Source organism: Phoca vitulina, unplaced genomic scaffold, assembly GCF_004348235.1.
Source record: "Phoca vitulina isolate PV1807 unplaced genomic scaffold, GSC_HSeal_1.0 scaffold7, whole genome shotgun sequence".
Taxonomy (NCBI): Eukaryota; Metazoa; Chordata; class Mammalia; order Carnivora; family Phocidae; genus Phoca; species Phoca vitulina.
Genome location: NW_022589710.1, coordinates 70060318 through 70087363, shown reverse-complemented (window position 1 = coordinate 70087363; position 27046 = coordinate 70060318). Strand labels below are relative to the sequence as shown.

The window sequence follows — 27046 nt, the reverse complement described above, 5'->3', positions numbered from 1 at the left end:
CGGGCTCTACCCCAAACCCTGGCAAGCAGAGCCCAAGGGGTGGGTGCTTCCAGGGAGCTGCGGGGTGTTGGGGACAGAGAAGACATGGCAGGGCGGGGGACAGGGGTGCTCCGCCGCCAAGGAACCTGAGAGGCAGCCTCCTCCCTCCTTGCCTCCACCGGGCTTCTGGTCCTGCCCCCTGCCCCCCGCCGGCAGCCCCCCGCTGTCAAGCCCTGAGCCCCCTTCCCCCCCACACCCCCCACTCATGGGACCTTCATCAGGGTGTGGGGCAAAGGCTCCTCGGGCCCAGCCGTGCTCATGCGGTGCTCCCTGGTTGTGCAAGGCCAGGCACACCCGTGTCTGGGCGAGAATCTGGAAGGCTGCCAGCCAAGGTGCCAGCCTGGGCCTGGGAACCAGGCGGAGAAGCCCGGGGCTGCGGGTGGAGCCACCCCCGGCCCGGCCCACCTGGGAGAGGTCCCAGCTGCACAGTGGGAGCCAAGGGCAGGCTCTTGGGGGTCACACTCGTGCCCAACATCTGCAGGGCCCATGCCCTCAGGCTGGGCCCGGCTCTCCCAAGCCTCCAACCCAGGGGCCAGACAGACAGATGGACAGACGGATGGGAGTCCTCACGTGGGCAGTGAAAGAGGTTCAAGGTGGTGGAGAACCTGGACAGAGGTATCCCCCCACCCCCCCATGCTCCCTCTCCCTTCCCCCCCACTCCCCATGCTCAACAAGGAGGGGCCAGGAACCGTGTTAGGGTGGGTGGGGGGTGGGGATCAGGAAGCCTCTGGCCAGGTCAGGCCAGGCCCAGAGTCACATGGGGGCGGGCCTGAGCCCCAGGGTGCCCTCGCCCCACAGGACTGCTTAGAGTTTGGACAGAGAACCAGCCAGGGGTCCAAACACCTGATTTCAGCCCCAGCCAGGCCTCTGACAAGGCTCGGGGCTGTCCGCCCACCCACCCGGGCTGTCGCAACTAGGCACCTAGGGCCGGCACAGGTCCCCCCACTCATGCCTCCCCAGGCAGGGGCCATGGGCACAAGGGGGCCGGACTGAACCCTGCCCAGCAGGCAGCCGGCAACTGGGAGGGGCCAGGAGAACTGGAGAGACGGGACGGTCCGGTCTGCACAGGGGGAGTCAGGCAGAGGCAGGTGTGTGTGTGGGGGGGGGCTGCCCGGAGGAAGGGGCTTCACGCTTCAAGAAGGAGGAGAAGGAGCAGACCAGAGGAGATAGGGCAGAGGCTGTCTGGAGGAGGGAGCAGTTTGTCTGAGCAAACACGGGGAGGCAGGACCGCCGCAGAGGGCCGCCCAGCCCCCACACCGCCCTCGTGCTGCCCCAGGAAGGATTGGCTGGGTGTCCCTCACCCCCAGGGCGCCCTTGGACCCAGAGCCTGGGCGCAAGTCCCTGCACACATGCCCACAGTCCTGGGACTCAGAAGGACCCACTGGAGCTGGGCTTGGGGACCTAGGGAGGGGTCCCCAGAGAGATTTTATTGCCACTCTGCCCAACAAAACCTTCAGGCTGAGTCTCGGAAACAGAGGGAAGCAGTCCCAGCAGCAGGGGCACATCACAGTCAGAGTCATGGGGTGCCTGCGGTCCCTCCATCAGGTCACATTTATGCTGCAGCAGGACGGCTTCAGGTTAGACACCAGGCAGCACTTCCTGAAAATGGGACGTCTCCCAAGAGACCTCTCTCCTGCGGCACCGGTGGTGTATGAGGGAAGGGCAGACAGGCAAGCCCGGGCACCTCACCAGTGGGGCCCAGCGTTTCCCAGGGAGGCACCCGAGGACCTGAGCAAATCCAGCCAGACTGGAGAGTCTTCTGGACGGCCAGATGATGGAGTGGGGGAAGGAGGTGTGAGCTGGGGACCTGGCCCACCTGCCCTGGGAGGCAGGGGGGGAGCACCCGGCCCAGTGGGTCCCCATACGGGGAGCTGGCCCCATGGCGGGGGCAGCATGGGCAGGTACACGCAGTAGAGGGATCTGAGGGCACCTCCAGGCTCAAGGAACCTCTTGGCCGTGGCTGGGGCCCTCCAGTGCTGTGAGAAGGTGCGTCACAGAGTGGCCTGATAGGACAGAGTGTGGCAGGTGTGAGGTTAACCCTTCCTAGGGGAAGCCCTCCCCGACGGGTCCCTTCAGGCACTTTGCAGCTCACCCTACACAGTGCGTGCCCCATCTGCAGAAAGAACTCTGCAGGCCTGACTGACTCTGACCCATCCTAGCCTCCTCTGGCTCTGACCCCAGGACTGGCCCTTAGACACATTCCCTAAGCCAGGGTCCAGCCTCATGGGGAAGCCTTCAGTCCTGCGTGGAGCAGAGGGACTTACTGGGCCTGGGGCCTGGGCACCAGCCCCACCCTGGAGCTTCTGCAGAAAGGTCACCACTTCCAGGTTCCCAGCTGCTTCTGCCTGTGGGAGGGAGCATGTGACCAGCAGCCAGCCTGACTCCCCTCCCACCCCCCACCCACCAGGATACCTTCCCTGGCTCTTCCCACCCATGCCCGTGACTCCTTGTCCCCACTGCTCTGGGCCCAGGGAGGGGCCTGGGATGGGAAGGGAGAGCAGGAGTGTGGGCATTGGGGCTGTGGGTGGGCAGGGGGAGGGGAAGGAGGGGAAGCCAATGGAACTGTCAGGAGGCCTTCCTGGAGGAGGTGGCCTAGGAGGGGGCAGCGGGGGCCCTGGAGCACTCACAACAAGCAGGGCACTGCGCCCGTCGTAGCCCGGGCAGCCCAGGTCAGCCCCCGCCTGCCACCATGACTGAAGGCCGTCAAGGTCTGCTCTGGACGCCAGCCTGGGAGAGGGAGCAGAGGAGAGGATGAGCCGTCAGGGCCCCAGGGCCTGTCACAAAGCCAGCCCCACGCAGCGCCCAGCACCAGCCTGGGGCAGCAGGGCCGGAGTGCGGGATCCACTGGGGGCTGGCCAGTGGCCTGGAGTCTGGGTTCACCCAGCAGGGGTGACCGTGACTCAGGCCAAGGGCACAAGCACACACGCACGCACTCACCCAAGCATGCACACGCACGTGCACACACCCCACAAGGAGTGCCGCCCGCCAGCTTCATATTTCACAACACAGCCCTCCCTGGGTGGGGTCGCCAGAAGCAGGAGGGAAGTCTGCGGCAGGAGATGTGGGCGGGGGGCCTGGACTTAGCAGGGGGCGTGGCGGCGTGGCCCGCCTCGCCCAGAGAAGGACCAGGGCCCACCTGCTCTAGAGAGGGAGGAGGGGCCCCCACAGGGTCCTGCTCACCCTCCCACCCCTCTCAGAGGAGCCCACTCCCCACGCAGGGGCCGAGCAGGGAAAGGGACCCCCCAGCTGTGCCGACTGGGGCTGGGGGCGCCGGTGGGGGGGCTATGACTCCCTCCTGGTCGGGAAACAGCAGCATGAGCCCCCACAGGGGTACCCTGTGATTTCTGGGGTGAATCATGCCAGATGGCACCACCAGCCTCCCACACACTGGCCTCGCGGAGGGGCCCCCAGAGCCAGCCAGGCAGCTCGGGGTGGCTGCGCCCTCCCCCAGGCAGGGTCCTGGACGCCGTGGGACCTGGCAACCACCGCCCCTCTCGGCCTGTTTCCCCACCTGTCCATGGAGCCAACGAGGCCCGCCCACGGGGCCGCACGACCCTGAACCAAGCCCAGAAGTCCCTCCAGAGCCAAGGCCAGTGGTTGTGAGCAGGCCCCGCCCTCGCTTTCGAGGCCCTAACACCTCATCACAGCTGAGAGCCCACCTTCGCCTGCCGCCCGGGAAGGGTGGGAGCTGGGGTGGCCAGCAGGGCTTGTCTGCCCGGGGACACTGAAAGTCAGGGCGGGAGGGCCTGAGGCTGGGGGCCAGCGGGGTCTCCCCACCCCACCCCACATCAGGGACTGGGACCACCGAGGCATGGGGGTGGGGGAGACGCTGGCCAGTGGGGACAAGAGGGCCAGAGCTTCGGGGTCTTCTTGTGAGCAGACAGTTCACCCACCCCTCACTCCTGGCCGGTCATCACCCACTCCCCAGGCTCGGGGGCTCTGCCTTTTCAGGGCTGCGGACCTAGGCTGCCTCCAGTACCCCCCACCCCCGGCGACCCCCAGTGCCCCGGCCTCGCCTCCTGGACAAGCCTCTCCTATCCTCCACCTCTTTCTCTCCATTCCCCACCTCGGCCCTCGGCCCCAGCCTGGGGGCAGCCGACAGGTGGCACGGAGGGACCCCAGGCAGAGCAGGAGTGGGGGGGTGCGCCAGCGGAGGAAGGAGCTGAGCTCCGCAGCCCCGGGCCTGTCCCCCGCCCAGCCGACCGCCACACCCCCGCCGGAGAGCCCCAGGACCCTCGCCTCCCCGGTACCCCAGGCTCCCCAGGCCTGCCTGGGTGTCACTCAGGGCACCTGTGACGTCAGAGTCCTGCTAGCACTGGGCGATGGTGGGCCAGGGCAGGACGGCCGCTGACCATGGCTCTGTTTACCCCATGACAGGGACAGGCCCCCACTACTGCGAGGCCTACACTGGGGAGGACAGAGACTCAGGAGACCTGTCACCTCGCCGGAACGGGGGTCAGCTCCCCTCCCCCAGCCACCCCAGCCCCCAGGACGGACTCCAGCGGCCAGGCTGGCACACAGTGGGCTCGCCTCCTCTGCAGTCCCCTGCCCGGCTGGCAGTCCCTTCCTGAAGCCCCGTAGCCGCCTCCCGCCTCCCGGAAGGGCAGGTGCACCCGCAGCCTCACCTGCACAGCTCTGTCCCCGCGTCCTCCAGCTCCCGGGGGGACAGGCAGGCCCCCGCTGCCCTCAGCAGCTCAATGACACCCCGATGCCTGTCACGAGAAAGCGCGTGCTGGCCGCCTGCCCAGGCAGCTGCAGCTCAACACGGGGAGCGCCTCGCCCCCCGGCTCCCCGCCCCTCCCAGGCCCCCCGCCCCCAGGCCAGGCCAGGGCAATGCCCCTCCACACATCCAGGAGCCTTCCCGGGACCTCCTGGGTCTGCAGGGTGGGGCCGGGTCTGCGGCACCCAGCACGCACCCCATGCTGGGGCATCAGCCCTGACCGAGCCGCTCTTCCACCCCTATCATGAGGCCTCTGCCACGGTCTCCCCCAGCCCCCATCCTGAGGGCCCAACACACTCCCATGGGCCCCTGGGGGCGGCCCGGCTCCACCACACACACGGGCTCCAGCCAAGGTTGGGCCTGGGGAAACTGAGTCAGTTGGGCCCGCACTCTGCCCTTGGAGGTGGGGTGGGGATGAGACACTGGTGGGTAAAGGTGAACGGGAGGGTCCCAGAGTGGGCCCCAATGTCTGGGTTTCCACAGGCTGACTGGCCAGGGCCAAGTCTGGAGCTACCCACTGGGGGTGCGGTGGGGGCAGGGTCGGGGTGGGGGCTTGGGGAGTGGGGGCATGGGTGGGCAAGACAAGGAAACAGAATGTGCAGGGGCAGACTCACAGCGTAAGTGCTAACCACGTCCCTTCCCCCGCAGTGTCCTCGTACTATAAACTGCATGGTCACCCCACTTTTAGGAGGCATGGGGAGGAGGGTGGGGCCCCCCAGGCCTTGTCCTCCCCACCCCGAAGAGCCCTCCAGGGCACAGCAGGTCCAGCCCCGGGAGTGGGGCCAGGAGAGTGAGGCTGGGAGACCGGTTTGGGGGGAGCTGTTGTGCTGGCGGGGGGTCAGGGATGAGGGGACGGGACCGGGATGGTGAGCTCATCATTCTCCACCCACGCCCAAGGACTCATAGCCTGGAATCTGCAGCCAGATCACTCTAGCCCTTCACCCCCACCCTGGGAACCCCCTGACCCCGCACTCACAAGAGCAAGAGTCCAGTGAAGGAGGTGCTACCCATCACTCTCTTCACCGGGGCCGACATGCCCACCCCAGGGCGCACACCGCTGGGGCACCTAGGACTTGAGCCCGACAGTCTGGCCACCCCAGACTCTCACACCCTCAGCCTCTCTCCATGAGACCTGCAAGCACTCACTGGCAGGCTGAGTGCCCCCAGGGAGAAATAAATCCCCAAGAAGAAGCGGGGGATCTGGGGACTGCTGCAGACACTAAGTAAGCCAAGAAAGGATTAAACACAAGAGCTGTGAGCCCCACAGACACACACACGAGCTCTCACACCCACATTCACGTGTGCACGCACGCACTCTGTATCTGACACTGCTCCGGGCTTCCAGATGGGCCACGGGGAAGGAGACACAGAGGGGTCCCACCCCACCCATAAGGTCTTCCCAGCAAGTTCCATGTCCCATAAGGTTATAAGCCCCTAGGAGATTGAGCCAAGCTCCCTCCGAGCCCTGCCCACCTCATGACCACCTGCTCTGAATTTCCACTGTTGGCCACAGCAGGTAAGGCCCGGCCCTCGGAGAGATGCCAGGCAGGACTGGGGGGCGGCTAGGAGATGGGCTGCCCCAGCAGAGGACAGGGGGCATCCTCAGGCACTAGTGCCTGTCCGTCCAGCCCCCTGCTTGCTGGCTGCCCAGGCCCTGTCCCCAGCCGGGCTGGGGGTGGGTAAGGCTCTAGGAAGCTGATGTCCTTGGCCCCACCCAGCTCTGCCCAGCAAGCTGGGTCACCACAGGCAAACCGGCAGCCGTCTCTAAGGCGGCTCTACCCAGGCCCACCCCACGTGGCGCCCCAGGCTGCACGCCCACTGCGGTGCGCCCCAGGTACCTGCCCTTCACGGCCAGCAGCAGCGGGCTGAGTCCGTCCTCGTCTCGGGGGTCCACGTCCACCCCTCTCCGCAGCAGCATGGTGACCGCCCCCGGCTGGCCTCCCCGGGCGGCCGCGTGCAGAGGAGTTTGACCGTTAAAGTTCTCTAGGCTCAGGTCACTGCCCTGGGGTGATGCAAAGGCCTGTCACCTGCTGAGGGAGGGCTGGGCAGGGTCAGGGAGGCCAGGGAGAGGGGACGGGAAGGGTCAGGGTGCATCCCGGGAGTGGGGCCTGGCACAGCCCCTGTGTGCCCCTCAGCAGCCGGCTGCCCGGCATGGCAGAGCAGGGCCCCAGGGAAAGGCTGTCCTGCCCGCCCCCCCGCCCCCGGGGACTAGCATGGCTGGGGCTGGTCCCCAAGGAGGGGCGGGGGCCTCACCAGCTCCACAAGCGCCTGCAACACGTCCAGGTTGCCCGCGTGGGCCGCAGCACAGGCCAGGCTCGGCACCAGAGCATCCCGTACGGCATCGGCCTCCTGGGTGGAGGACAGCGGCACCCTGGGGTCTTCAGCACGTCTGCCCCCAGGGGACCCGAGACCACCGTCCGGCTCCGTCCTTCCCAGCCGTGTGCCCCAGCGCAGGCCACCCACCCGCTAAGATCCAATTCCAGCCGTGGCCACCACCACTGAGGATGCAGGGACAGACTCACAACAAGGCGCCCACTTGGGGGAGCACAGGAAGGGGGGCTGGTCCCCTCACCTAGAAAGAGGGGCACTCCTCCCTGGGCAGAGCTCCTAGAGGCTGCTGCCCCCAGCCTCGGGGATGCCGTGGGTCGTCTAGGAGCTCCCCAAGACGCCAGTGGGCCGCGAATGCCGGTAGAGGCCCCTGCAGGCTGCCCCACACGCGGCCCAGCCCACCCTCAGCCCCGCAGCGCCGGCGCGGCCTGACCACAAAGCGACTGCCCGTCGGCCTCATCCCTTGAGCTATCAGGCCCGACACAGCCACCGTAGTAACAGGCCACACATCCCAGCCTCTTGGTCCGACCGTGGCCTGCCCCTGGCACGTGGTGGTGAACATGACCGCAGCTGTCCATGGCGGATCCACCCACACCCACCCCGCAGGGGGGAAACTGCCACATATGGCGTGACCCCAGGGAGCACTGGGATGCCAGGCCTGGACGCCTCGGCCACAGGTGGCTGCATGGTGGGGCACCAGGAGGCCCCCATCACCGCCGTGGGCCTAGCCCGGCCTCAACCCCAGACCCTAGGCCCTGAAGTAGGACCTCAGCTCCCCTGCTGGGAGGGTGAAGGGGGAGTCCCAAGGGGCTGTACCCCGCAGGTGCAGGAAGACCCCAGCTCCCTCTCCTTCCAGCACCCAGGACAGACTGCGTGCCCACCCCGCCTGCGGGCTGCCCCCCCACCGGCCGCACGGCACCTGGGGCCGAGACTGGCAGGCGGCAGGCCGGGCCCAGCCAAGCGCAGCTGCCGGATGCCCCTACATGCCCCCCTGGTGATGGGGCCACATTCTGTCCGCTGTCCACGTGCTGCAAAGACTCCACTCAACTGTCTCGGCTGCTCCCCAGGTGCTGCCCCCTGCCTGAATGCTGAGTTCTCGCAAGTCATCCCTGCTACGGACCCAAGCCCTCCACTGGGCCCGGAACCAGGCCACGCCTGGCAGTCTCCTGCTCACGCTGGAATGGTGGCGGCCGTGGCCGGTGCCCAGCGTGTCCAGTGGGGAGCCGCCCCTCAGGCCCCCGTGCACACACCCCCACACACTGGGCAATACCTGGCTCAGAGTGAGGAGCTGGGCAACCCCCCAGCCCAGCGCACTGCAACTCAGTGAGGGCCGGCGCTCGGCCCCGGTGGGCAGCGTCATCTCCCCCCGAAGGTCCCTGGCCAGCAGCTGGGGGAGGAGAACACAGCAAGCCAGGGATGCTTGGAGCCCAGGAGCCCCGACCAACCTCCCAGACCAGGCACCCCCAGGGCAGGCAGTGAGGGCTGCCCTGGGCCTGAAACCCCTCGGTTCAGGTTCCATCCCCCAGGCCGGAGCTTGACCCCAACCAGGTCCCTGCAGGCCCACCCCACCCTCCATCCCACTAGCCCCGAGTCTCCCAAGGACCCCGTGGCCTCTGCCCGGGCTGGCTGCGTCTGAGGCCCCCCAGGGAAGGCTGGGGGACGAGGGGCTATCCTGGGAGCAGTCTGAGGAGCCTCGGCCTGTGCCAGACCACGGCTACCCGAGACAGTGGAAGAGCGGGTAGTCTGAGCTTGGGGTTAGCAAGGGGTGGAGGGAGCCCAGGCCCCAGAGCTGGACCTTCCCCCGACAGGGAGGCCCTGCACCCCTGCCCCCCTTCCAATCCAGGCACACACCCCACTTGACTGGGCCCCATGGTCTGCCCAAGTCACACCCCTCGCCATGCCCTCGGGAGCCCTGTGACACGTGCCCCCACACCCACAGCCCGAGGGGCACCTCCTTCTTGCCGTCCAGGCTCAGCCCGGGCTGGCCCAGCACATAGGACAGCTTGGCCAGGGCGGCCTCCGACGTCATGTCGAAGCCAGAGACAATGCCCGCTCCTGCCATGGCCTGTGGGGAAAGGGGTGCAGGCAGGAATTGGGGTGCAGGGTCACAGGGCCCGTGCCCTCCCCCTCCAGGGCCCAGTTCCCCGCCCCCACCATGCCAGCTGCGTAGTCAGAGGTCACGGAGCCCTGCAAGCAGTGAGAGCAGTTGACGATGACGAGGCCCCGCTCGGCCGCGGCCTGGAGCTCCCGCAGCAAGTCCGGCTTGGTGGGGCCGTTCCCCGAGCCGAATGTCTCCATGACCACGCCCTTCAGGGGGGGCTGCAGGAAGGCCCGGACCTGCGGGGCCGCGACACGGGTGGGGAGGGCCTTGGCCTCTGGCTCCAGCAGTGGGAACCCACAGGCTTGTCCCGCACCTTCGCTCGGCCGCGGCAGATGCAGCCCGGGCTGCCGTCCACGCCCAGGACGTCCCGGCCCCGAGCAGGCCACACGGAGAGCCGTGAGGGTCCGCTCCCCACCTCGTTCTCCCGGAGAGACACCTGGTCCCCTTTCAAGGCTTGAAGGCCGTGGTCGGTGTGGCCACGATCAGAACGCCCCCTCCACACAGCTCCCAGCACTGCGGCCCTCCGTCCAGCCCCTTCACCCTGCCCTGTCTGAAACACAGCAGGGGACGCCCCCAGCAAGGCAGTATTTGGGGGAAGTGCCCCACAGCTGAACACACATCTAGGGCTCCAAGTCAGCCGGGGCAGCGCCCCCACATCCTGCTGCGTTCAAGGCTCCACTCGGAACACAGACGACAGGGCCTTGGGTCCACCCATGGACGGGCCCCACGGAGGGACACAGCTTCCCAGCTCAGCAGTGCCTGGCTGGGCACCAGAAGGGCTGGCCCAGAGGGCCCATATCTGTCCGAGACTCCGCCATACAGGAGGGAGCGCAAGGGCTGAGCCCCTGGCCCAGGGTAGGGCTTCAAGGCAGGCAGGAGCACCTCGCCACCCGGCGGTGTCCCCGCGGGAGCTCTCACCCCTCACCAGAAGTGCTTCTCCAGCAAAGGCCAAAGGTGACTGCACACCTGTTCCTGGTAGACACGCAAGAATGGGGACACTGGACACCAAGACCCACCGCAGGCCAAAGCTTGCTGCCAGCAGGCCCCGCCCCCACAGCCCAGGAGCCCACGGAGACCGGCAACAGCCAGCCCCCGGCGTCCTTCCCCCTGTGGGGCCAGCTCCACGGCTCTTCGTTTCCCCAGCTATGGGGCATTCTGGAAATCTCCCGAGAAACCAGCCTGGGACTTCACAGCCGCGGCATGATTTTCCCAGAACATGGCAGCCTCGTGCCACGACCGCTGGCCACGGCAAACGTAAGGCCTCCTCAGGCCAGGACCGGCCCGGTGGGGAGAGTGCTGCGTATGGGCTCCCTGTCCAGCGCCCCCACCAGCGAGAGCCCCTGGGCCCTTATGTGCAGGACCAGTCCTCCCCCGAGCAGGCCTCCCTTGAAAACCCGGGGCTCCCGCCCGAGAGCCGGCGTCCGGAGGCCGCCTGAGCCAGGCAGGCCGCGCAGTCCCACCCCAGAGCCCACAGAATGGCCCTCTGAGGGGCCTGCGAGGAAAGGCCATCACAGATCCTCCGCCCACGAAAGACCCAGAGCCCCCAAGGACAAGCGGGGGTGGTGTGGGGGGGGGCCTGCAGTCCTGGTGCTTGTGGCCCCACCCGGGCTCACAGGAGGAGCGTCCGGCAAGATCTCGGGTCCAGTCTCTGGGAAGGCCGTGCCTGTTCACTCGAACTATAAGGCCCATCCTTCCTACCCGGCCTTCCACAGGGCTGGGTCCGCTTCACTCACGCGCCATGTACTGCGGAACACCCGTCCTAGGCCCAGCCCGAGATGAGCAGGGGACACACGGTGAAAAGACCTCCCCGCCTGTCCCTAGTGCCCTCTCAGGGGATCAGATCCCGGTTCACAGACTGTGGCCCAGAGCTCAGGGGCAGCCCATGCCAAGTCCCACCCTACGTGTGGGGACGTCCCCATGAAGCCACCTCTGTCCACATGCCCGGCTGGTCACAGCGCAGGAGTGTCCTCTGAGCTAGGTGCCTGCAGGCCCAGCTCCCTGCAGCCCAGCAGTGCCTCTGAGGCTGGCACCCAGCCCCCGCACTGACCCGAGCGATGCCCAGCATGCTGTAGCTCAGACACCCTCTATGTGAGGGGCCACACGGCATCTGAGCCCAATTCACAAGGCAGGACAGAGTCGGGCGTTATGCCCCCCCAGTGGCAGCTGGTGGCTGAGGGGTCACCAGCAGGGAGCAAACAGAGGCCCGCCAGGGCAGCCACAAGAAAGAGCAGTCTCGGGGCCATGCCCCATCGGCCCCGGCAGAGCCCTGGACCAGGCGCCGTGAGTCCACCAGCATCCGGCATCCACAGGGTCAAGCCCACGTTGCAAATAGGGTAAGATGGGCCCCGAAGCCTCAGCTGAGGAGGCGAGGGAGGGGCTAGAGGTCCTGGGGACACGTGCGGGTTCAGCCCCAAAGGGGTCAGCCTTGGCTGTGACAGCTGAGGGGCTTTGTGCAGCCGCTGTCCCTGCGTGCCCAGGCCTGCGGTGGGGTGGGTGATGGGAAGGGGCAGTGCAGGGGACAGGATGGGCAGGCAGGCACCAGGGAGCCAGGGGGTGCGTGGGAAGCGTGCGGGATGTGCAGGGCTGGGGCGGGTCCCTACCAGGGCCGCAGGGATCCCGGGGTAGAGGCGCAGCAGGCCCACGTCCCGTTCCATGCTGCTGTGCACCACCAGCGGGTCCTTCCCTCGGGCCTTCCGCACCAGCTCCCGGTTGACTGTGAGGGCAGAGACACACGTGTGGGACGTGCGGGCCACCGGTCGGCCAGGACCCCCGCCGGGCTCCTCCGCCCCACTCCCGACACAAGTCCTGCCCGCCCTCAGCTCCCAGGTCCTTGGAGGGGTGCAGCCCCAGCCTCTGCACGGAGCCCAGGGCGCAAGCAGGACCCCTCAGGGACAGGGGTGCCTGAGTCTTGCAGACCGCACGGAAGTGTGCAGGGAAGGTGGAGGAAAGGCGTTCCAGGAGCAGGAACAGAGTGCGCACGGCCCTGGAAGTGCAGCTGCAGAGCCACACGCCGTGTGCCGTCCTGGGTCCCGGGAGAAGTCTGTCCAGCCAGCCTCGCCTGCCCCTGCCCCACTTTGCCCACAGCCCCGCAAGTCAAAGAATGAAAGAATGAAGGAACGAGCGAGTCTTCCGGAGCACTCAGCTCTGGGGAAAGACAGCCTCCCTCTGATTCACCCCAAAGTCTCAGAGGCCTACCCCCACCCCCGTGGAAAGTGGAGGGGCAGATATTCGGGGTCCCAGAAGGCCAGTCTCCCCAGGGGTCGGAAGGTCGCCGCTCTGCCAGGACCCTGCCAGCACAGGCCCCCCCACCTTCTTGCATCACTCTCGGAGGTGGGGCTGGGCAGCAGGCCTCACCTCTGAGCCCTGAGGACCCCCGAGCCCAGCACAGGACCCCACTCTCTCAATCCCGGGCACAGCCCCGGTGGGGGCAGTGGCCGGGCGTCGATGGCCCCACGGGCACTGACTGTTAGGGCCTATCCTAGGCAGCAGGTACCATATCCAACACAGGGAAACTGAGGCCCAGAGCGGGGAAGGGCCACCGAGGCTGCCCATCCAGCGTGCAGAGCCAGGAGAACGGTGGGGAGGGGCGTGTCCACGACCCCGGCCCAGAGCTCCTCCCTACCCTCACCCTGGGGTGGGGGCTGGAAGCCTCCAGGCCTCCTGCTGTTGCCACCAGAGCAATTCATGGGAGATAATAAACCAGGGAACATTCCGGACACATGCTGCCCTCTCGCGCTGCATCCGAGGGGGTGCTGGGGGATGGGCAGCAGGAGGGGCCCGCAGCATCCATCAGCAGTGAGAGGCGTCCTTTAATTTAGGGCCGTGTGCCCCATCTGGGCGTGCAGATAAGCCGGGGTGGGGGTGCTGCCAGCCGCAGGAGTTATGGCCGCAGGGGGGGTTTGCAGAGACAAAGAGAGCCCACGACCCCCTCCCTGCGTGCTTGGACCATGCCCCTGACAGCCCATGGAGCCCCAAGTCCTGCCCCCCCCCGCCGGAGCAGAGACAGGAAGCAGGGACGGCAGCCTGGGGCACGCCGAGCCCGGGCCAGCTCCCCGCGCAGACCCCCGACCCTCACTGTGGGAGACCGAGCTGCCCTCCGCACAGAAGGCCCCTGGGTGTCCCCACAGCCCCTCTTGACCCCCAAGCCCCTGTCTCTGACGGCCTCACAGAGAGAAATAATAACACAAGGAGAGGGTGGCTCCGGCTGGGCCACCCCCAGCAGGAGAGTGGGGGTGCTAGCCCAGGCACCGTCCACCCCCCTCCGCCCCAGCCCCTCCCCAGTGCCCCCCAACCCCACCCCCCGCCAGCCAGCCACATCCTGGGCAGAGCCTGGCATTACTCAACACCAGGGGCCTAACCGGCCTGGGGGCCTGACAGCCGCTGGGACGGGCCGGGCCAAACGTTCCCACGCTCCGCAGGGCACCGGGCACCCGCCGGCAGGAAGCCATCCTGCTGGGGTCCCTGGCCCGGGGCTCCAGGGGTGGCCTCTCCCCTCAGGGCCGGCCTCAGCCCTGCGCGCACCAAGCTGCCCCGTGGCCTGCCTGGGCCCGGTGTGGCCCAGACAGCCCTGCCGTCCACACGGAGCGGCTCCGCGCCTGCCGGCCCGGTGCATCCCCGGAAACTCCGCTCCTGAGCCCCAGATGAAGCACGACTCAGTCCCCACAGGGGAGCCAGGCCTGCAGAGCAGCCGCCCAGGCCTTCCTTCCTCAGCTGGCCGGCACCAGGGCAGGAGGGCCTGAGCACCGCCACCCCCCATGGCAAGGAAGCCGATCTGCCTGCCCGCCCCGGTGCGTGCACCACCTCCCCCGGGCACCCTCAGCAAGCAGGTGGAGCCCCGCCTGGCCCCTGGAGCCCCAGGCATGTGGCTGTCTTACAAGCCCTGGTGGGCACCCGGGGATGGGGGGATGGGGGCAGGATAAGACCATCAGAATGGGAGTCAGGGCTTGGGCTGAGCCAACACCTTGCCGTGTGGCCCGCCCCGCCTCGACGGCCCACCCTCTGGTCTCCTGCTGCCCTGGCCTGCCGCGGCCCCACAACTGCCCGGCAGAGGACCCAGGGGTCAGCCAGGTCCTGTGCATCGCCATGCCGGCATTCCCACGTCTGTCTGTCCTGTGGGGATCCAAAGGCACTGGGGGCTTTCAGAGTTACGTGACCAGCCTGCCCATCATCTGCTCTCCACGGATGGCCCAGCCGTGCCAGCCAGAGCGCCTCCCTGCTGAGTCCCCATCAGCAGCCTTCCCAGAAAGGCTCCTGCCCTGCACCCCTGCCTGGCCCGGCCTGGCGCTCCCGAGACCCTGCCTGTGCCAGAGCATCCCAGGAAGCTCCCGGCCCTGGGAAGTCAAGGCCCATCCACAGCCCCCTCCTCCCTTGGTCTTGATCTGTTCCTCCTTCTGGGGGCACAGAGGCTGCTGCACCAGGAGACCCCCAAGGGCTCTTCCCGTGCCCGTCTCCTGGAACAGCCCCCACGGGCCCCAGCCCTGGGCGGAAGCCAGCAGTCCAAGCAGAAGAGCCACCTTGGTCCTGCTGGTGCTGGGTTCCCGAGCCCCAAGTCCCGCAGAAGCAGCCCCGTCTCCCCATGCCGTGGTGGGCCTACCTGGAGCAGGGCTGCGAAGCCCTAAAGTTCCCCAGAGGAAGGCTGGTCCTGCCAGGCCCTGCAGCCCCCCGCCCCCCACGGGGTCTCCAGGACTGGATCCCACAGCTGGTGGGGTGGGGACAGATGCCCAGGCCAACATAAGGCGCAGGACCTCCCAGCTGAGTCAGGAAGTGACACCAGGCAGACGTGGGGGCTGTCCTCAGTCACCAGGGAGTGGGAGTGGAGGGGCTGGTTATGCCCACTGTGGATCCAGAGTGCAGCCAGGACACACTGGGGACACGGCAGGAGGGCAGACATCCCAGGTGGAGAGATGGCAGCCCTGGGAGTGACTCCCCCCAGGTCAGTGAGGCCCAAGCTCCGGGCCAGCAGTCCTGGCTGAGAGCAAGGTCAGAGGTAGGGAGGGGAAGGGTCTCCCTAGGGGCTGGGCTGCCTGCCAGGCCCAGGAGGCAGAGGACTCCCGGGAAGTCCCAGGGAGGAGGTCACAACACAGGAACCACGTCCCCCTGGGTGTGTGGCAGGGTCAGAGACGGTCACAGAGAGGGACTCCTGGGCTCAGGGTCACGTGGCTGGGGGGGGGAGGGAGTGGGGACACATGAAGGGCAGGTCCCCCAAACCTGCTCCTCCTCTGGGCCGATCCCCAGGGCCTGAGCTGGGGCTACCTGCTGGGACACCCCCCCCACCTTAGTGGCCCACGCAGGCCACCCTCTTGGAGCAGCCCCTGACTTGGCAGCCCAGGGCAGAACAAAGTGCTGTGCTCGCTCCCAATTTGGGGGGATGCTCCTCAAACCCAGACACAGTTTTCCAGCCCGAGCTCTCTGCACAAACCCCAGGGCAGGAGCCCTGGTCCGCTGGCCCTGCTCCCTGCCGGGCTTACTTGTGACGTCGGTACCCACAACTGCCAGAGGGGGCAGGTTGGGGGAGCAGAAGGCCGCGAACCTGCGCGAGTCCACCTTGGTCACTCGGTTGCCCCGAAACAGCTGATTCTGGAAGAACAGGCAGACCTGCAGGGGACGGCAGAGGCAGTGGTTCAGCCCTGGGGAGCCCCTGTGCCCTCCAGCTCCCCCCTGCCATCCGCAGAGCACCCACTGCAAATGGCCCAGACATTGCAGATGGCTGCCCCAGCAGGGCACCTGCCCACCCTGCCCCCCGCCCCACAGGGGCCTGGGGAGAGCTGGGCAGGGGGCCGGTCATGCGAGGGCCCTGCCACCCCTCCCTTCCCACCTGCCCACTGCCCCCACCCCTGCTTCCCAGGGAGCCCCTGTGAACTCAGCCCAAGGGTGCAGAGAGAGACCCTTCCCCACAGTGGTGGGGTCCCAGCAGCCCTGCTCCAGAGCTCGGGTGGTGGGGGCTCTAGCTCTGCCCCCATCTTCCAGCCGCTCTCGAGCTGTTCTCCTGGGGAGGGGCGGGGGCACAGTGGCAGGGAGACGGTGGGCACCGTACTTCGGGGACGCCACCCCCGTGGGTGGGTGCCCACCTCCCAGCACGGGCTCCCCTGCAATGTGAGGGCGTCTCGTAAGGTCTCCCCCATGCCCCCACGTGAAGGGGGCATGCCGAATAGGAAACGACAGCTCGGCAACTATGCTCGGCACAGTCTACTTCTATAGAAATTTCCATGAACACCTACAGATAACGTGGACACGCATAAGATCTGGGGGTGCCTGGCTGGCTCAGTCAGTGAAGCCTCTGCCTGCGGCTCAGGTCGTGATCCCGGGGTCCTGGCTGGGGCTCCCTGCTCAGCGGGGAGCCTGCTTCTCCCTCTGCCCCTCCCCCCACCCGGGCACAAGTGTTCTCTCTCTCAAATAATAAATAAAATCTTAAAAAAAAAAAGATACGTAATCTGGAAGAAAACACAGCATGCTCTTAACAGCAGCTTCTCTGGGAAGTAAAACGTGGGTGGCTTTGTTTCCTTCCGCTTTCTTTATTTTCCGAGTTTCTCTATGGTGACAGCGTATGTCACTCATAAGGCGAAAGGCGCATCTTTAAAACCCCGCCTGACTCTTCCCCCGCACATCCCACCTGAGAGCCCACCCCACCCCTCGCCTGCGCTCCTGAGGCCAGGCCCCCCACCCCCCACTCCAGGGAGGGGGAGGGTACCTCAGGGATCACGTACTGGCCGGCCATGAGCAGGGCCCCCAGCAGGTTCTCCCGGCCATCATTCCACAGGGCATGGATGGGTACCTGGGGGGAGGCACGAAGAGAGGGACAAAGACTGGGCAGCTGGACAAGGCTGACAGCAGGCCACGAGCCCACCCCGGGACAGCAGAGTGGGCACCGGCAGAACCCAGGCGCCGCCCAGCCTGGCCGGCCAGCGCCGACCAACACGCACTGCCTCAGGGAGCCGCGGGACTAGAAAGAGGCCCGGGGTCTGGCCTGGGTCCCCCGGAGTGCTAACTCACCCTGTGGCCTCGGGAAGGCCCTCATGCCCACCAGCCGGCCTGGGACATTACCTGGGCGCCAGTGAGGATGACGGTTTTCTGCAGGTTCTCCAGCACGAAGGAGAGCACGGAGGCCGCAAAGGCCATGGTGTCCGTGCCGTGGATGACCACAAAGCCGTCATAGTGCCCATAGTGTCTCTGCGGGGGCAGCAAGCTTAGGCCGGCCTCCTCCCAGGGATGGGCCTCCTCCTGGGGACAGGCGGCTAGCCGGTCCCCTCCAGGCAAAGAGAGGAAAGGGTCCCAGATGCAGAGGGAGGGAGTCGGGGAGGAACTGGTGGGATCTTGGTCACTGCTGGCCAGGAAGACACTCTCTGGAAAGCAAGTCCCTGCCTGGAGTCCCACTCACTCCTCCCTGCTCTCCCCACACCCAGGACAGCTTCCTTTCCTGACTGCACGACACCGGGGGGGGTCTCCGGACATTACCCTAGGATCAGAGGGTCTGCTCTAGACTTCTGGCCAGCATCTCCCCCAAATGATGCCCAATCAGGGCTCCCAAGAGCACTGGTCAGTTGGAGGACTACACCAGAACTCAGCTCAGGACTCCTGGAGGGCCCCTTGCTGTGTGACCCCTGCCTCCAGGGCAGGTGTCTGCAGGGGTGAGTGAGCCTGTGAGCCCATGGCCTAGCAGGAGGGCCAGGCGTGGACACAGCAAAGGGCACAAGGTACAGCCAGTGCTGGGAGCTGGCAGGTGATCTGGGAGGCCGGCTGGAACAGAACGTGGCAAGAGGGCAGGACGCTGGCGGGCAAACATGGGGAAGAGTCCTTCCAGGCCGCATAGCCTAGAAGGCCTCCCAGGCATGCTGGCCATCTCTGCAAGGACATCCTCTGGCCACCACCTAGAGGGCAGCCAAGGCTGGGCCTCGGAGGGTGGCTGGCCCAGGCTGTGGATGCAAGGGGCACAATTCTGGGAACCAAAGGGGCCAGCCCCTCCTGAGGGGACCATCCTTGGCGGCCCATTGAAAGACCAAGCCAGGCTGTACCTGGAACTGAGGCTGCTGAGCCCCACGTGTGGCGGGCTGGGGCACCCTCTGCTGGCCACACGGGGCACTGCCACGGGCCGGGCCGCCAGGGCCCTGAAGGCCCTTTGAGTCTGCATGTGGCTGGACACTGCGGCCAGGACAGCAGTCCTGGGAGCTCAGCAAAGCTGTCAGGCCCCGAGCAGAGGACGCTGCTGGCCGCACACCAGGGAGACTGCCCCAGACTATGGCCACGGACATGCCCACTGTCAGCTAGTGGGCCCATTCAGGGACATAAGGACCAGGCCCAGGACCACATATTGTCCTGCTCACAGTGAGAGGGGACGTGGCCCAGGACGCTGCTCTGCCCCCAAGGCAGAAGAACACAAGCGTGTAGCTGGGGCCAGCCCCTAGGTGCAGGGAAGGGGAGCCTGTGTGATGAGCCTCTGAGGCTTCTTAAGGGAGGCAGGGGAGAGCTGGGCCTGGAGGTGGTAGAGGAGAGTGGCGGAGGGAGGGGGTGGGAGGCAGTCAGGTAACGGGGCCAGGCTTGTGCATGAGGGGGGCTGGTGATGATGAGGTTGGACAGAATAGAGAGGAAGGCTGACGGAGGGGCGCTCTGGCACCAGGTAAACCACGAGACCTGCACACGGTTCTGTGCCTTTTATGGGCCCCAAATCCACTAAGTCCCTACCTTCAGGGTGGGGTGAACAGAGAACGGTGGGCCAAGCACGGTGGGCCTTCCCTGTCAACCTTCAGGGAAGCGGCGAGCATCCAGCCCAGGATACTAACCGGGACAGCTGTCAAGGACATTTCCTCACCAGGAAAGTGGACGTGGCCCTCACTGCCCACCCTCTGCTTGCATGGGGGAAAGGGCCTCAGGAGCCTTGCAGCTGAGATGTAACCCGAGGGTCCGACACTTTCCTGAAGCTGCCATTTCCTGATGCTCCCAAGTCTCTCGGGCCAGGCAGGTCGACCCCACCACCACAGACCCCAGTGCCCGGCTTCTGCAGCACTGGCCCTGCCCAGCCCACCAGCCCCGCCCACACTCAGTCCCACCCCCACACTCCCAGCCCCGCCCAGTAACACAGCCCCGCCCACTCACTCTCAGACCTGGCCAGCCCACCAGCTCCTCCCACACTCCCAGCCCCGCCCAGTACACACAGCCCCACCCACACTCAGCCCCGCTCAGTACACACAACCCCCAGCCCAGCCCAGCCCACCAGCCCCGCCCACTCACTCAGCCCAGCCCGTCAGCCCAGCCCACACTCCCAGCCCCGCCCACATTCTCAGTCCCACCCACACACCCACAGCCCCGCCCACTCACTCAGCCCAGCCCACCAGTCCCGCCCACACTCCCAGCCCCGCCCAGTAAACAGCCCCACCCACTCTCAGCCCCACGCACACTCCCGGTCCCCACCCCAACCCCAGCCCCGCCCACACCCCCCAACTACCTCGATGGTCTGGGCAATCTGAACCCACTCGGTGATGGTCATGTCACTGGAGTCGAAGAGGGGCTGGCACTCCAGCACCGTGTAAGTGACTCTCTGGGCGGGGCTGGCGGGGCTGGCGGGCCTGCGGGAGGCAGAACAAGGGCTCCTGCTCTGCCCCTTCCCACCCCCAGTACAGGGCCCGGCCTCCCCCCCCCCCCTCCCGGGGCCCCGAGTCCCCAGGAACAGGGACCTTGGTCCGCAGGGGGTTCAAGGATGGGCCAGGACAGGCTGCTCCCTAGCAGACCCAGCTCTGAGAGGGAGGCTGGGCCTGGCCCTCAGTGGAGACGACCACGGGAGGAGAATCTCTGGCAGGAGGGAGCTCAGGGGCCAGGACGCCTGACAGCCGTGACGGGCACCAGGCAGCCTTGGCCGAGAGCTAAGGAACAGAGGGACCTTACACTAGGGGGAGGCAGGGCCACCTGGGGCCAGCCCCTGCCTCTCTTGATGGGCTTGCGTCCACACGTGGCTGGGGACGCCCAAGGTGGTGGGAGTCCGAGGCTCCCTGGAAAGGGGGCTGCTGGTCAGCTCTAAAGCCGTGAAAGCCTCCGACGACATGAGTGACCACAGCCCGCTCCAGAGACCCTGCAGGTGCCGCCCCGTCTCAGGACAGCTCTACCCCGATGACGGCCGGTCGTCAGCCCCCCCTGGGACCCCACGGAGCCCACACTCACGGCAGCACCAGCGTGTCCTCAGGGAGGCCACAGGCCCGGGCGTGCTCTTCATCATGGAACATGGGCAGTGTCCTCAAGACAGCGGCCAGGCCACTCCCAGGGACGAGCACTGTAGGCAGAATCCAGGTTGGGGGCAGTGTGGGGTGAGGGGCCCACAGCCACTGCCGACTCCTGTAACCGCTGGCTCCTCCCTCCTCATCAGGACATTTACCCAACATGCTGAGGGCCAGGCCCGCACAGGAGCCAGGGGTTTGGGGGGGACAGGACCTGGGGCCCTGGGGAGAATGGGCAGCTGTTCTGCATCTGGACCTGATGGCTTCCTGCGGTGGAGCCAGCATGACAGCCCCAGGGGCCCTGCCGGGGGCTCCGGCCACTCTACCCAGGACCAGCTTACCCCGTCTCCCACACTTTCTCACAATGCAGCCCAACACACCCACACTTCCTCCCCCACTTCCCAGAATGCCCACAGTAACAACAGCCTGCAGACATACTGTGGGCTCTGTCTGCAAGCCCTTGGCCCATCCCCCTTCCAACCCAGCATGTGCTGTACCCCAGCTCAGGTCACCACCTCCAGGAAGCCCTCCTTGATGTCCAGGCCCAGCTGCCCTCGCTCCCTCACCAGACTGCGGGCGACCCCTGCACAACGCAGCCCAGGCCCTCTGCCTGCAGACTCCATGTCCCAGAAACATGCATCTAAGGCACTGGGCAGAAAGAGTGTTGTGTTTTAGGAAAACCCTGAAAGGTTACGGGTGTGTTTCCTAGAAACAAGCCTTGGCAGAGGCTCCCAGGCATCGAGGTCCTGGCCTTTTGCTCCACCCTGCTCGCTACCAGCACCATGACCTTGGACAGGTCAGCTAACTTCTCTGGGCATCTCCCACGGGCCTGCTGCTGGGCCCCTGGACACGGTGACGAGGACAACGGGGTCCCCCTCCTCGAGAAACATCCTTAGCTGAAACAAGTAAGACCTCCCAGACCAGGGTCGGCCGCCGCTCCCGGCCTTCACGGTGTAGCAGGCTATCTGTGCCCCGCTGCTGCTCAGCTGATTAAAACAGCACCCCTTCCTCACCTCCCACTTGCGGAGGGTTCAGGTGTCAGCCAGGCTGTGACCTCACCTGCGGCGCGGGTGGGCGTATCGGTTTCCCGCGGCTGCTTAACACATGACCCCAAACAGGTAGGGAACGGAAGCAGCACCGCTCTATCTCGCAGCGTCTGTGGGTCAGAAGCCTGGCCGACTCAGGGTCCGCATTCCTCACCCACTTGCTTTGCTCAGGCGGTCTCCCCACGCCCAAACCCGCTCCGTACGTCCACCTGCTAAATCCCGGGCCCCAGCTCCCACCAGCCCCCTGGTCAGCACGGGCACGCTGGCCCAATGGCTGTTCGTGGATGTTTGTGGTGCCACCGCCCCAGCCAGAGGGGGCCCCAGGGAGCACTTGAACAACGCTGTCCCCACCCCGCAGCCAGCCCCAGCAGGGGCTGCACGCACGCTTGCCGCAGGAGTAAACCATGCAGGCGAGAAGCATCACAGACGGGACATCAGCGCACGAATGCCGGCTGGGCCACACTCCCAAGACACCCGAAGCATGACCAGGACGTGCGCCTGCCTCCACGAAGGTCCAGACTCAGCAGCCCTGCCAGCATCGTGGACAGAACTTCAGGTCCCGGGCACGGAGGAAGGCTCACAGCCACCCCGCCACCCTGCCGCCAAGCTCCCCCAGCTGCAGCAGGCTGAAAGGCACCCCCCAAAGGTGTCCACGCCCTGATCCCCAGGACCTGTGAGTGCGGCCTGAATGCAAAGCCTTCGCAGGCGTGATGGAGTTAAGGGTCTGGAGGTGGGGACATGACCCTGGATGACGCAGGTAATCCCGTGTCCTCTTCAGAGGGAGCAGAGGGAGACGGGACACGTGGAGGCGGCAGCCACATAAGGACCAGGCAGGGAGAGGCACGGAGACTGCTGCGGTGTGGCCACAGCCAAGGAAGTGGGAAGGACGGACCCTCACTGCCCGAGGTCAGACGCCTGCCTACTGCACGTTGGGGGGGGGGGGGGGGGGGGCACCCGCCTGCTCAGCTGTGGGAACCACCCCGGGAAACAGACAGCCACTGTCCCCTGCAGCTCCTTGTGGTGGGTGGCACGGGGGTATCTGCAAAGCTGGGGATCCATGTGCGGGGCAGGTGAAGTGGGGATCCACTTGGTTTGGGTTTCATGGGACAGGCGTACCTTGTGCGTGGTCGCCTCCACCCACAGCCAGGCCGTTGCTAGCCGTCGGGAGGGGCAGTGGCTGCCAGGGACCAGGGACATTTTGCTGCCACGAGGTGGGGAGGGGTGGGGCCACAGGGCCCCCCCCCCCAAGGACAGGACCCCGCTGTGCCCACCCAGGGAGCACGTGGGGAGCACAGGCCAAACTGGCCCAAGAAAAGGCAATGTTCTCCCGTTCTGTTCTCTCTGCAAAATCCTGCCGCGGCGTGGTCATACCAAAACGGCACGGGGAAACATGCAGCCAAAAAAATTGTGTGGGGGGGGCAGCCACGAGAGAGTGTCAGCAAGTTAATGAACAAAACAGTCTTCTGGGTTTTGTGACATTCTTGCCTTTTTAAAACTGGTGATTTGTTATGATTTCCTTAATCGTTCCAAGTAAATGCCCACTTTCACATGGAACTCTGATTCTGTGAACTGTATTATTTTTCTCAGTGAGCCCCGCCCCGGGCCCCTATAAAACCAGACCGTGGCCTCGTCCTTGGGCCACGGAGACAGGCGGCCACTGGCAGAGGATGCCGCTCAGCTCCTGCCAGACCCCTCTTCCGTAAGGGACGGTTTGCGCCCTAGGACCGCAGGTCCCCCTGGAACCACCTACAGGCTTGGGCTCCCAAACCGGGAACTGGTGAGCATGTGAAATCGTGTTCAGGAAGGAGTTCCAGGCCGAGGGCTCCGATGCCGTACTCTGGTGACCGAAAGGCTGCGGACGTCGCCCCTGCCGACAGGGCTTGGCTGCAGGACCCCCTGCAACCCTCCGGGCTGTCCCGGCGCCTGCAGATGCCTGGCCCCAAAGCTCTGCTCGCCCTGCTATGTGTGCAAGTGCCGGCGGGGGGGGGGGGGGGGGGGGGGGGGGCGGGGGCGGGGCAGAGAGGGGCTCCTGGGTTCCTCAGCCTCCAGTAGGAGGCCCCGGATGCTGCTCAGCCTTGGGCTCGGGGTTAGCATCTGACTTTCCGTTCATGATGCCCCTTGACCAGTGACATCTTTGCTAAACTCAGAGACGGGACGGGTCAAGGGGGTGTCCCTAGCTGCCGCAGCCTCCACCCCCCACTTGCTGTCCTGACCTTTGGCAGGGCTCAGACACGCGGCATCGTGTGCCCGGCAGGCCACTGTTTGCCAGGCGCAGAAACGCCAACAGTGACGATCCAAACAGCTTGGCTGTGGCTGGCCTGCGCCCCTCGCCGCCCTCCCGAGGCTGGAGCCCCGTCAGCAGCGCCGGGCGAGTTAATCATTGATGCTGGTTTGGATCAGAACTCCGGGGAAAGGCCTGGAGTCCCGAGTTCAACAACCCCAGCGGGGCTGGGAGACGACAGGGGCCTGGCTCCTCCATCCATCCCCATCTTGCTCTTGCCCTGGCCTGGGGCTGCCCTGGTCCCTGGACACCTTTCCACGCCACACACACTTAGCCAAAAAAGCCAGCAGGAGATGCGTGTCCCTCAAGAACACGGAGAGCCAGTCACGCGCCAGAGCAGGCCCCAGGACCCTCTGGTCTCAAGGGCCGGGGGTCAGGGCTTGCATGACGGTAGAGCGACAGCAGGGACCAGATCCCACGCCTCTTCCTCCTTTGTCCTCTGGGGCTTAAGCCTCGGGCTCCCTGAAGAAGTGGGAGGGCTGGCAGCTGCCGTGGGGACGAAGCCGGCCTCACAAAGGCAAAGCCCTCAGCCAGGAGCCCAGGAGAGGCGCCCCTGCCCCAGGGCCGGAGCTCAGAAGACCCGCGTCCTTGCCGGCTAGGACAGGCTGACCCCTCTGAGCTGCTCCAAACACAAGAAGGTGTCTGCCGACCTCACCTCCACCAGGCCAGAGCAGGCTCCGAGGCTTCTGGAAGATTCTTTCCCGTCTGGAAGCCGACCCTCCCCCCCAACAGCCTATCTTTCTTGAGTCAGGGTCTCTAGCTCACCTTCTGAACATGTGAGTTTGCAGCCCCTCTGAGAGAAGCAGCACCTGTGGGAGCGAGCCCCAGGGCTGCCCCGGAGAGCCAGGGCAGGGAGGCACAGCTCCATGCTGGGGGAGAGGGTCGGAGTCCACCTGTCCCTGCAGCCCAGACCCTTGGGAACTGTGTGTTGAGCTCAATAGAATCGCAGCTGGCCACGTGCCATGCCTGGAGGGGCAGCGTGCGGGGTGGGCTCAGGGCAGCTCCCCTCTCTGGGCCCAGGCTCCCCCCACCCCGGCCCCTCCCACTCCGTCCCACCTCAGTCCAGCCCCTGGGCCCTCCTGCCCCAGCAGCGCCCCCAGCCTTGCATCTCCTCAGCACGCGGCCTCTGTGACCTCCATCACGTGCTCTTGCTGGTTTGATGTCAGCCCCTCTCTGGCCTGGGGGCTGCCGAGCGACCACAGCCACGCCCTGCAGGTGGAGTGTCCGCTGGGGCCTCCAGGCTTCAGAAGGTCGCCCACCAGCTAACCGGGTGGGAGAGGCGGAGGGCACAGCCGCAGCGGGCAGGCTCCCGGCAGCCCAGGGAGGGCCCGTGCCAGGGTGGGTGGACAGCCATGGCCCCCGTGCCTGAGCCCCTCCAGGACAGGGCTTCCTCTACACAGGCCTGAGTCCTGGGGCCCGGCACGGGGGTGGGGCCTCAGTGAATGTCCGAAGTGACGGCTGGTGTCGCACATGGGCTAACGGGGACAGAGGATAGAAAAGCGGCTGCCGGAGCCCCCAAGAAAGCGCCAGGAGTGTCTGAGTCGCTGCTTCCATGGGGCGGAGGGTTCGTGCTGGCCCGCCTGGACATCGCCGAACCAGGAGGGGCCTTTGTGGAAGCTACATGCAGCTCCCCACTCTCCCGGGAACGCCAGAACATTCTGGATGCTGGTGCGCAGCCCTCCTCTTCCCACCCCGTCGGGTCCCTCGCTGCAGGTGCTCAGCCCCTGCGGCCGCGTCCCTGTCCAGGGTGGCCTGCGAGCTCCAGCGCCCTGGCCTGGCGCCCCCCCACCGCCAGCAGCAGCCCCTGCCACGGGGGCAAAGACAAAATGCGCCACTTGCCCAAGCCGCCTGCTGCCCCCCACACACTCCCCCAAAGTGGGTGCCCACAGCTGCCGGGAGCCCTGAAGCTGGGAGCCACCCTGGGGAAGCGGTGGGGTCATCTCAGCGCCTCTAACAGCCCTCACACACCTGCCCGCCTCCGCGTTTGTCCGGGAAGGGGGGGGCGGGAGCCCCGGGACCTCCCGGGCCCCCGTGCCTCAGCGCTGAAGGGTGCCGGCTACAGCGCGGGGAGGAGCGGCTGAGCGCGGCCCCAGACGGCTCCCCGTGCCGGCCGAGGCCTGAGACGTCCCTGGGCGTGAGAACGACCCCATCCACCGCCCCCAAGCCGCAGACTCACCGCCGTGCTCGCTCCGCATGCCGATAGTGCCGCCGGTGTAGACGGCCAGGAGCCGCCGCTCGGGCCCCAGCGCGCGCGCCATGCGACCTCGGGACCGAAGGACCGAGGGGACCGAGGGGAGGCGGCGGGCGCGTCGAGGGCAGCCCGGGGAGGGCGGGCGTCCACCTGCCTGGGGGCAGTGCTTGCGGCGGGGAGACGCGGAGAGCTAGGTGTGCCCCGGAGTGGCGGGTCCGTCCGGGGGCGGGGCCTGTCCGGGGCGGGGGCGGGGCCTGAGCGCCCCGGGCTATTGGACATCCGACCCGTGCAGCGGCCCCAGGTGCTGGAGGGCTGGGACACGTGACACAAGAGCCACGTGCCTTACGGTTGGCCTGGAGGACCCCGGCGCAGTGGGGGCCGCCCTCCCCTCCCAGGCGGCGCCCTCCTCGGGGGCGGCGGGGGAGGGGACAGGCATTGACCCCCGCCGCGCACTCACACAGGTCCAGGAGGAGGGCGGGAGGGGACCCCTCCAGGGCTAGACGCCCCCCTCCCCACACGCAGCCCTGGAGGGCAGAGAGGGCTCCGGAGCAGGCTTCCCTCCGATGCTGGGTTCGCGAAGGCCAGGACCCCGCCCGGCGTGGGTGCGGGAACTGCGCTGTCTCCATGCGGAGCCCTCCGCCTATCTGATCCCATTCCGGGAAGCTACTTTGGTAACTGCCAACAGTGCAAAATTCCTGTCTAAGCACAAGCCGGTGAATTCTGTCCCGTCCGCTCAGCCTGCGGGTTTCAAGGGCAGAAACAGCGCCGCCGTCCCGGAGGCTGAAGCCCGAGATCAAGGTGTCCACGCTGGTTTCCCGAGGCCTCTCCTCCGTGCGCGCGTCCCCCTGCCTGACTCCTGGGTCCAATCTCTTCTTACGAGGACACCAGCCACCCTGGATTCAGACCTAAGGTCCTCATTTTACCCTCATCCCCTCTTTAAAGGCCTGTCTCCAAATACAGTCACCTTCGGAGGGGCTGGGGGTCAGGGTTCACCATGTGAATGTGGGAGGGACACAGTTCAGCGCCTCCCCCCGAAAACCTGGTTTCCCTCCGTTGCTGGTTCCTGTCACTGCTCCGGGTCTGTTGTGTCTGTTCTTGGGCCGCTGCTCTGGGCTGTCCTGACACCTGCCGGGGGCCCCTCG

At 66.7% G+C, this 27046-nt stretch overlaps 1 protein-coding gene across 1 annotated transcript; it reads right to left on the bottom strand.

Moving 5' to 3' along the window:
• Nucleotides 1-1617: 1617 nt before the first annotated feature.
• Nucleotides 1618-25971, bottom strand: ASPG (asparaginase). Its single transcript, XM_032404669.1, has 16 exons — nucleotides 25890-25971; nucleotides 20334-20442; nucleotides 19624-19735; nucleotides 17229-17354; nucleotides 16876-16959; nucleotides 15656-15782; nucleotides 11789-11901; nucleotides 9242-9424; nucleotides 9039-9152; nucleotides 8358-8474; nucleotides 7013-7108; nucleotides 6598-6761; nucleotides 4665-4751; nucleotides 2667-2766; nucleotides 2304-2384; nucleotides 1618-1638 (listed from the first exon to the last, which is right to left on the bottom strand). Exons 1-16 carry the CDS (start codon nucleotides 25969-25971, stop codon nucleotides 1618-1620), a joined length of 1716 nt encoding a protein of 571 aa, XP_032260560.1.
• Between the last annotated feature and the right edge of the window lie 1075 nt (nucleotides 25972-27046).

What these genes read in the sequence shown, in the direction of transcription:
- ASPG (XM_032404669.1), bottom strand. Translation starts at nt 25,971, where the DNA reads ATGGCGCGCGCGCTGGGGCCCGAGCGGCGGCTCCTGGCCGTCTACACC. An exon ending in GCCAGTACGTGATCCCTGAG is followed by an intron (nt 15,783 to 16,875) that starts GTACCCTCCCCC and finishes CGTCCCCTGCAG; the next exon opens with GTCTGCCTGTTCTTCCAGAA. An exon ending in GGCGCAGTGCCCTGCTTGTT is followed by an intron (nt 2,385 to 2,666) that starts GTGAGTGCTCCA and finishes TCCCTCCCACAG; the next exon opens with GCAGAAGCAGCTGGGAACCT.